Source organism: Alosa alosa, chromosome 3 (genome assembly GCF_017589495.1).
Source record: "Alosa alosa isolate M-15738 ecotype Scorff River chromosome 3, AALO_Geno_1.1, whole genome shotgun sequence".
In the NCBI taxonomy this organism is placed as follows: domain Eukaryota; kingdom Metazoa; phylum Chordata; class Actinopteri; order Clupeiformes; family Clupeidae; genus Alosa; species Alosa alosa.
The window spans coordinates 4,150,804-4,161,072 of NC_063191.1; the positions used below are offsets into that span (position 1 = coordinate 4,150,804).

General features: G+C 46.1%; 1 protein-coding gene across 3 annotated transcripts in view; it reads right to left on the bottom strand.

Annotated features, from left to right (window-relative positions):
- Positions 1 to 5,270: 5,270 nt before the first annotated feature.
- Positions 5,271 to 10,269, bottom strand: part of gtf2e1 (general transcription factor IIE, polypeptide 1, alpha) — a 20,016-nt gene continuing 15,017 nt past the window's right edge. For all 3 annotated transcript variants that reach the window (XM_048238549.1, XM_048238551.1, XM_048238550.1), the window contains exons 3-5: positions 10,175 to 10,269; positions 7,486 to 7,724; positions 5,271 to 6,052 (exon numbers count right to left, since the gene is read on the bottom strand). The exon at positions 10,175 to 10,269 is cut by the window's right edge and continues 107 nt beyond it. In XM_048238549.1, the coding sequence (XP_048094506.1) occupies positions 5,598 to 6,052; positions 7,486 to 7,724; positions 10,175 to 10,269 (789 nt within the window). In that variant the 3' untranslated portion in view covers positions 5,271 to 5,597. The remainder of the gene's footprint in view (positions 6,053 to 7,485; positions 7,725 to 10,174) is intronic.

Consider the following 10,269-nt stretch of genomic DNA (forward strand, 5'->3'; position numbering starts at 1 on the left):
CCCACTACTGGTTTACTACTGTCCACAGCCTAATGTTGTTACTACTGTTTTACTGCTACACTGTTTTTCATGCTATATTAGCACACATGACCAATGGCTTCTGCTACAATACTGAATGGCTGTAACCCTATTACCTCAACCTGTTCTTGCACTGACATAGTTTTTTAAATTACCTCGTCTACATTATACTTTACTCTCTTATTTGTCCATATTATTTATGCTGGTCTCTAGACCTTATTCTTGCACTGTTGCACTGTTGGACTAATGTTGGACTACTTTTTGCACCTTCACCATGACACTCACTCTCTTGAGCACCTTACCATGCACACAGAACTACAGGCCAGTCCCGGCCCCGTCACTGCTAAGCGTCTCATGCTTGTTCACCCTCAAGTACACTGTGGATTTTTTAATTTAATTTATATAGTATATTTAGTATTTCGTTTTGTTAGTTTTTCTTATCTTCTACTGTCTCTATTGTACAGTGGAGGTTTGTTATATGTTTATACTTATATTTACTTTTTCTGCTGTAAGTGCATGTTGTGTGTGATGTCTGTATGCTACTGAGACCTTGAATTTTCCCCTGGGGATCAATAAAGTATATATCTATCTATCTATCTATCTGGTATTGATGGCCATCATCAGCTCGGGAATTTGAACATGTTCAAGGCCATCTGGACGGCACCGTGTCAAACTGACACCAAACAATCACACATTCAATATTACTAACAGAGTCTCTTACACTGAGCCATGTTTTGGCTGCTGTAAATATTTACCTTTTTACTGAACGGTGTAGCTGATGTCACCGGTCATCTCTGAGACTAATGCAGGGGGTAACTGCTATTACTTGTCATCTCTGAGGCTGATGCAGGGGGTAGCTGATATTACTGGTCATTTCTGAGGCTGATGCAGGGTGTAGCTGATGGTACTGGTCATCTCTAAGAAGGCTGTAGATGTGGAGACTCTGCTGCAGGGTGTAGCTGATGGTCATCTCTGAGAAGGCTGTAGACGTGGAGACTCTGCTGCAGGGTGTAGCTGATGGCCATCTCTGAGAAGGCTGTAGACGTGGAGACTCTGCTGCAGGGTGTAGCTGATGGTCTTCTCTGAGAAGGCTGTAGACGTGGAGACTCTGCTGCAGGGTGTAGCTGATGGTCTTCTCTGAGAAGGCTGTAGACGTGGAGACTCTGCTACAGGGGGTAGCTGATGGTCATCTCTGTATAGATGAGTGCACATGGTGGGACAGTGGACCTGATGTTGGCCCTCTGCGATGAATGGCTGTCCCACAGTCCTCCCATATACCACAATGCACTGCACTGCACCTCAGAGACAGAGGGTTCAGCATGAGGGCATTCTCTGTTCACACACACACACAAGTGTCACATACAGGTACTCTCACTCATGCACACACACTTCCACACATTCCCATTCCTCATGTTCCATCTAAAGTGCACTCACATGTCCACACACACATCAACACCCTCTCACTACACACACACACACACACACACACACACACACACCCACACCCACACCCACACCAGCACCCTCTCACTACACAAACACACACACACCAGCAACCTCTCACTACACACACACACACACACACACACCAGCACCCTCACTACACACACACACACACACACACCAGCACCCTCTCACTACACACACAGACACACCAGCACCCTCTCACTACACACACACACACACACACACACACACCAGCACCCTCTCACTACACACACACACACCAGCACCCTCTCACTACACACACACACACACACACATCAACACCCTCTCACTACACTCACATACATCAAGGCCTTCACAAGAAATACAGATCACGCACGCACACATGCACACACACACACACACTCCCGCACGTATGCATGCACACACGCACATCAGTACCCTCTCACTACATTCTTATACATTAAGGCATTTACAAGAAATACAGATCGCACGCACACACTCCCGCACGCACGCACACACTCCCGCATGCACACACACACACACTCCCGCACGCACGCACACACACACTCCCGCACACACACACACACTCCCGCACGCACGCACACACACACTCCCGCACGCACACACGCACACAAGCTGGCTGTATGATGGTAAGATCAATGGTGTATGTGAAACCACACTAGCATTTTAATTGAGACATCAAAGGCCTGCTTGGGGTGTTCATTCACATGAAGAGATTAGGGGGGGGGGAGGGGGTCTACTCATAGACTTTGATTTCTGATTCCCTATGTCCCTCATACTTTGCATGAGTACTTTGGAAACATGCATGTCCTATTTGTCATGCCAATGAAGCACTTTTATATTTGAATTTGAGAGAGAGAGAGGGAGGGCGAGACAGAGAGTTCAGTGTCTCTTTTATAATGACCTTTCATGCAGACTGCTGTGCTTGTGTGTGTGTTTTCTAACAGGCTTGCTGTGCCCTTTGGCTGGGTTGTGTTAACTGAAATGAAACACACCTGTGGCCCTGCACAGCGAGTGTTAGGCGTCCTTTACACACACACACACACACGCTGTACAAGCATATAACCTAATACAGGGCTGACCTCCTTAGAGCCAGAGGATGTTGGCACAGAACCAAGACTACCCCAGAGCTACAGCAGTATCTCCTGAGTGTGTGTGTGTGTCTGAGTGTGTGTGAGTGTATGTGTTTGAGTGAGTGTATGTGCACTAGTGTTGTCACAATACCAAAACTATTGTTTCGATACCGATACCAAGTCAAGATTTGTGATTTTGATACTTTTTCAATACTTTTTTCAAAACTGATTTGATTTGGGGGCCCCACCACCTTGACGTCATCAGTGATATTGAATATAGTGTGATCATTCACACCAGTGGCCATCCTAGACTCTGCTTGACCCTCCACACACACACTGAAAATTATGGCTTATGTCATGTTTCTATTTCATATATTTTGGACTTCATAAAGTGTATATATTTTTTTAATAAAGTATAGTATTTTATAATCTGCATAATTACTAGTAGCTAAACATAATTAGTAATTTGAATACTTCATATTGATTTTTATTTTTTTATTTTTTTAACTATTACACTTAGGCATACCTTTAATGTGGTGGGTAAGTCTAATTGAGTGCACATTAAGGTGGTGTGTAGGTGTAATTGAGTGCCTGTCACTTTAATAAATACGTGAGAGTTCAGTCTCATGGTTTTAGTGAAAAATAGCAGAGTGGAATAATATGGATAATAAAGACATGTGGATGCAATTTGTTATGTTTTCTATGTCATTAGATAAAATAAATGTTCAAAAACCCAACAAGTCAAAGAAAATCTTTCTGGGATCATAGAAGAGATAAGTGTCTTGTTCATTTATGATTTTAGTGAGCACTACATGACTGACAGATATGACCTGAACTAGCGGGATTAGCAAGGAGCTCTCTCCAAAGTTGGCCAAGTTTGCGTGGCCTACATATTTCTGAAATGACATTAAACCCAACAGTAGGCCTAAAGGACCTAAATCCTATAGCCTAGGTAGGTTAGCAACACAAACTTGAGAGATGCGAATGAGCACATCAACTTGATATTAGCCTGTTATTATGTGTTGCTGTGTGGCTTAACTAGCAGCCATGTCTCTCGGGAACGACAGCTGCACATACGTGTGCGTGTGTGGAGAAAAGACGCACAGGCTATAGGGGAGGAGGCACTAAAAGCATGCCTTGCGCAAACGCGTGTTACTTCTAAAGAACACGGTAATTCTTAAAAGTATCGATACTAATAAAATTAGGTGTCAAACAAAAACGATCAACAAAAGCAATCAACTCCTACAGTAGCTGCAGTCCATCAACTCCTACAGTAGCTGCAGTCCATCAACTCCCATTGACACCCCCCCGCCCCCACGGCACACACATAGACTCCCATTGACTAGACCCCCACGGCACACACACACTCTCTCTCTCCCTGCGTTGTTGTGCATTATTATTTTTAGAGATTGCCTTGCAGGACTCCACACATCTTTAAATCACTCATCACATCTGTCAGAAGGTTTGTGTGTGTGTGTGTGTGTGCTTTGAGCAGATGTGTTTGTGGGTTCAAAAGCACCTATTTAGATTCCGTCTTCTGTGGCAGCTGTGTTTGTGTTTACGTGTGTGTGTTTACATGTGTGTGTGTGTGTGTGTGTGCGCTGTGTTGGTGTGTTTTAGTGAGTGTGCTATGTTTATGTGTTTAGATGTGTATGTTTGTGTGTTTAAGTATGTGTGTGTGTGTGCGTTAGTTTTTAGATGTGTGTACTGTTTGTGTGTTTAGATGTGTTTGTGTATGTGTGCTATTAGTGTGTTTAAGTGTGTGTGTGTTGTTTTTATTTCACCTGCATGATGGCTCAGAGTGGTTTACCTTGTTTTAACTCTATCAGACAGCAGGTTGTTCTGAAGCTTTGGAATGTGTGTGAAGTGCTTTTGGGTATTGTGTGTGTGTGTGAAGTGCTAGCGGCTTTGAGGATGTGTGTGTGTGTGTATGTGTGCTCCTGGGCTGTGCTTTACCTTGTCATAACTCCAGCTGAAGGATGAACTGTAATGCAGAGTGGCAGCATCACTCTCAGCTGAGAGACCTGCCAACAGCCTCACACAGGCAGATGTGTGTGTGTTTGTGTGTGTAGGGTAAGAATCCATGAGAGTGTAAGTGTGATCTTAACTGATTTCATGTTTCTAACACGTGGGGCTAATGTGCCAGTGCATGTGCATAAAGTAGGGCGTTCTGGAGAGATAATTGACTGAGTGTGTGTGTGTGTGTGTGTGTGTGTGGCAGGGTAAGGGTGAGGGGAGTGTCTGTGTGAAGCTAAAGGAAAAAAAGACCAAAAAACTGAATTTTGTAGTTTATTTGAAGAACAAAGCTTAACTGGCAACAAAAAAACAAACACTCACAATGCTGCTGAACACTCGCACTCGCACAGACACAGACACAGACACAGACTCTCACACACACACACACGCGTGTGTATGCGTGTCTAAGTGTGTATGTGTGTGTGTGTGTGTGTGTGCGTGTGTGTGAGTGTGAGTACATACACATGTGAGAGACACTGTCAGTCTGATCCATCACAAAGTGATGTGTGGTTTAGGGCTAATCTGTGTCTGTGAAAGTGTGTGTGCAGGTTTGTGTGTGTGTGTAAAACAGCAAAAAGTGAGAGTGCAGAAAAATACTGAGCTTGTCAACAACACACACACTCACTCCCTCACACACGCATGCACATGCTTTCGCTTCACATACAAGACGTTACAAGACGCACAATAACACACACACAGTTTTCCTCTGGAATAGATTTTCATTTGGCCATTTTAGCAGCTCATCCCGGTCCGATGGTAACCGTGACAACATCAAAGCAGCCATCAGCCACCATTGTGTTCCTTCAATAGTCATCTTACTCTGTGTGTGTGTGTGTGTCCTGTCAAAAACATGATCCCCAGCCAAGACAAGACAAGACAAGACAAGACAAGACAGTGGTGTTCCTGCTTCTGCTGAAGAACTTGACCTGGGAGATGACTGTGTGTGTGTGTATGCACATGTCTTGAAAAAAACAGCCTGAGAGGTTGCTTCCCATCTCCAGAGTGTGTGTGTCTGTGTGTTTAGTACATGTCCTGGAAGAGGTTGCGGCCCATCTCGATGTAGGCCTCCTTCTCCTGTGCGGTCATCTGTTCCACAAGCTCGGGTCTCTGGCTGACCTCCCGGTAGGAGAACATCCTGCCGCCCACGCTCAGAGTCGGGTCCTCCGACACCTCCTCGAACTCCTCCTCGTCGTCCTCCTCGTTCATCACCGCCGAGGCCAGGCCGCGCGACGCCGCCGAGGTCATCATCGCCGACGGCAACGCCGGAGCGGCCACCTCCTCGTCCGATTCGCTGGTGTCGCTGTCCGAGTCGCTGGCGTTGGCCGGAGCCGGGATGTGGGCCCGGGGGTTAAGCGCCGCCCCCGCGCCCCTCTTCTCGTGGATGAGCAGCGCGCGCATCACTTCCTCGTTCTCGTCCCGCACCGAGCCGCCGCGGCCCTGTCCGTCATCCACGGAGCCCGCCCCCACCTCTGCAGCTGCAGGAGGACACAGCCAATCACAAGAGAGTCAGTGAAGAAAGCAACCAATCAGGCGCCTGAAGGCCTCCATGCAGGGGCACTAGAGAGATGCAGCCTTAACAGAGGACACGTCAGCTTCACTTGATCACTACACCATGCTCACACTTGTGTGTGCGCGGGCATCTGTGTGTGTGTGTGTGTGTGTGTGTGTGTGGTGTGTGTGTGTGCGTGTATCTGTGTATCTGTGTGTGTGTGTGTGTGTGCACGCACTTGTGTTTATCTGTGTGTGTGTGTGTGTGTGTGTGTGTGTGTATGTGTGTTTGTGTGTGCGTGCGCATGTGTGTGCATGTGTGTGTGTGCATGTGTTTCTGTGTGCATGTGTGTTTCTGTGTGCATGTGTGTTTCTATGTGCGTGTGTGTGTGCGTGTGTGTGTGTGTGTGTGTGTGTGTGTGTGTGTGTGTGTGTTTGTGTTTCTGTTTGCATGTGTGTGTGTGTGTGTTTCTGTTTGCATGTGTGTGCGTGTGTGCATGTTTCTGTGTGTATGTGTGTTCATGTGTGTGTTTCTGTGTGCGCATGTGTGTGTGTGTGTGTGCATGTGTGTTTCTGTGTGCATGTGTGTGTGCGTGTGTTTCTGTGTGCATGCATGTGCATGTGTTTCTGTGTGCGCATGTGTGTGCGTGTTTCTGTGTGCATGTGTGTGTGCATGTGTTTCTGTGTGCATGTGTGTGCGTGTGTGCATGTTTCTGTGTGCATGTGTGTGCGTGTGTGCGTACCTGTGTTCTGTGTGCATGCATGTGCATGTGTTTCTGTGTGCGCATGTGTGTGCATGTGTTTCTGTGTGCATGTGTGCTCTCTGTGTGCATGCGTGTTTCATGCGCGTGTGTGTGCGCAGTGTGTGCGCAGTGTGTGTGTGTGTGTGTGTGTGTGTGTGTGCTCTGCTCTGTACTGTGTGTGTGGTGTGTGTGTGTATGTGTGTTTGTGTGTGCTAAGCATGTGTGTGCATGTGTGTGTGTGCATGTGTTTCTGTGCGCATGTGTTTCTGTGTGCATGTGTTTCATGTTTGCATGTGTGTTTCTATGGCGTGTGTGTGTGTGTGTGTGTGTGTGTGTGTGTGTGTGCGTGTGTGTGTGTGTGTGTGTGTTTCTGTTTGCATGTGTGTGTGTGCATGTTTCTGTGTGTATGTGTGTGCGTGTGTGCATGTTTGTGTGTGTGTGTGTGTGCATGTGTGTTCATGTGTGTGTTTCTGTGTGTGCATGTGTGTGTGTGTGTGTGCATGTGTGTGTGTGCTGTGTGTGCATGTGTGTGTGCGTGTGTTTCTGTGTGCATGCATGTGCATGTGTTTCTGTTCTTTGTGTGTACCGTGCGTGCATGTGTGTGTGCATGTGTTTCTGTGTGCATGTGTGTGCGTGTGTGCATGTTTCTGTGTGCATGTGTGTGCGTGTGTGCGTACCTGTGTTCTCAGGTGCGTCCTGCAGACGCTGTAAAGCCTGCAGTGCTCTGTGGTGAGCTCCAGGCGGGTCTCTGGCGGGCGGTGCCCTCAGCGTGGCGTTCTTCTTCTGGGCCTCGTCCGACTGCTCCAGGCTGATCTCCACCTTCTGGGTGTACAGGTCCCCGTACGACGGCCCGCGAGCCGACGCCCACGCCTCCTTATGGGGACCAGCGCCCAGAGCAGCCGCCGCACGCTCTCGCCTGGAGAGGGAGAGGGAGAGGGAGAGGGAGAGGGAGAGAGAGAGAGAGAGAGAGAGAGAGAGAGAGAGAGAGAGAGAGAGAGAGAGAGAGAGAGAGAAGGAGAGAGAGAGAAGGAGAGAGAGGGAAGGAGAGAGAGGACTAGTCTGTTAGTGATCCACATTTGGCCTTTAAATGACATTTAAGTTATTTTTATTATTTAAGATATACTCGTGTAAGAGACATTTAAGATATTAGTCTTTACAATGTACTTGTGTAGGACACCTTTCAGATATCACTTTTAATGACTTGTATTGATTATTTGTGTTTTTCTTTTTTTATTTGACTGTGTTCAATGCTTTGGACAAAGGTATTCATTTTTAAAGCAGGGTTCCCACACCTCCTAAGATTTCAAATCCAAGGACTTTACAAACACTTCCCAATATCGCCCAGTGAATTTACCCTTGGGGATCAATAAAGTATGGGTAAGGCTATTTGCACCCCTGGTACAATTAGCAGTGAATTCTATTCGTATCCCGGTGCACACAGCAATGTGTTCTAGTAATACCCTGTCTGGTACAAATATCAGTGTATGCTATTTGCACCCCTGTGATTTATTCTGGCATATTGACCACACAATGTAATAATAATAATAAAAACAAGCAACATGTTTTTTTTGTTGTTATGTAACAGGATGTGAATAGCTCAGCTGTGTAATAGACACTCTGGTATGCTGTTTGCATCAATGTATAGTTAGAAGTGGATGCAGTAACAGTGTGTGTACCCTGGTGTATATAGTACTGTATGCTATTTTGACCCTGGTGCATGAACTAGCTAATTGTTGCAATCAAAACTTCCGTTTGATAACCGATTTCTTGTTCAAATTGGGCACCTTCTCTCCAGAGACGTTGGTACACATGCACACTCACTCTGCCAAAACGTATCACATGGGAATCGAACCCCGGTCTCCCACATGCTAACTCATGTCTGTGACCACTATACTATCTTCTTCCACAAGTAGATGGTGTTTGCGAGTAAACTTACAGTTTATAGGCCTGAACGTCATATGCACAAAATTTCTGTTAACTAACAAACTGACGGTTGTACGTGTTCACTGAGCCAAGATTATGAAAATAAAACACAACTTTTCAATCTAAAACTTAATCTGAACAGATTTTAGTGCCGAAACCTTTCAAGAATTTTTCACTTTCTGCTGTCTAAAAACAAATGTCCATCATGTTTTTGTGCACGCGGAGCAACGCTTTTTGTTGTTATGTCACAGGGTGTGAATAGCTCAGCTGTGTGGCCAAGACTATTCGTACCAGGGGTGTAAATAGACACTCCGATAAAGTATCTATCTATCTATCAGTGCTCTCCAGCACAAGGCCCCAGTAAGTGAACGCGCCGTGGCTAATTACCGCTAGCACAAGGACCCAGTTTGTGAACGCACTGTGGTTAAGTACCATTAGCACAAGGACCCAGTGAGTGAACGCGAGGACGAGGACGAGTTATTCAGCCTAACTGTAACTAATTACTGAAATTTGAATTGTAATGTGTTACCATACTTCGTTACCCAATAAAGTAACTAAATTAGGGGGCGGTGGTAGTGTAGCGGTTAATGAGCTGGGCTAGCGTGCAGTAGCCTGAAAGTTGTCGGTTCAATTCCCGGCTTCCACCGTTGTGCCCTTGAGCAAGGCACTTAACCCCAAGTTGCTCTGGGGACAATGTAATCCCTTGTAATATAGTTGACATATGTAAGTCGCTTTGGCTAAAAATGCGTCAGCCAAATGTAATGAATGTTCTGAATGTAACTTACAGTGTAACGCGTAACTTTGGAATTCGTTACCCGCAACACTGCTAGTAGGCTACCTGGGTTTTAATCAACATCAATTTTGTTTATCTACAGTCGCACTAGTTCGATGATGCTGCAGCCATACTAGCTCCACCAGTGAAACACGTGACTAAAAGGTACTTTGTCATTGGCTGACGCTTGCTCCACCAGTGAAACACGTGACTAAAAGGTACTTTGTCATTGGCTGAGGGTGAAGCCCTGAACTTTGTGAGAGAAGGGAGAGCATTACAGCGCTTGGGAGCGCTTTAAAACTCACAGAAAAAAGTAGTAGCGTTTGTGATGCAGTCGGCTAGTAAAATTAAATGAGAATCGAAGTCATTTAAAAATTAAATCGTGCACAGGGGTGAATCGAGATTGCGATTTTATAACGATTTATCGTGCAGGCCTACTAGCTAAATAGCCTATGATAGTGTACATAGAAGGTAAGTTAACCCAGGCTAGTTTAATACCCTATGATAATGAATTATGCTGAGATACACTGAACTGAGTTGAGTGCAGAACCTATGCAGCTGATTGGCTGAACTGAGTTGAGTGCAGAACCAAAGCAGTTGATTGGCTGAACTGAGTTGAGTGCAGAACCTATGCAGCTGATTGGCTGTAGATGAGAGGGGAGGGGGCTGACCTGTGCATGAGGGCGGGGATTTCGGAGGGCTCGGGCTCCAGGAGGTCATGTGACAGGTTGACGTCCTCAGTCTGGCGCAGCAGGCCGTAGATGGG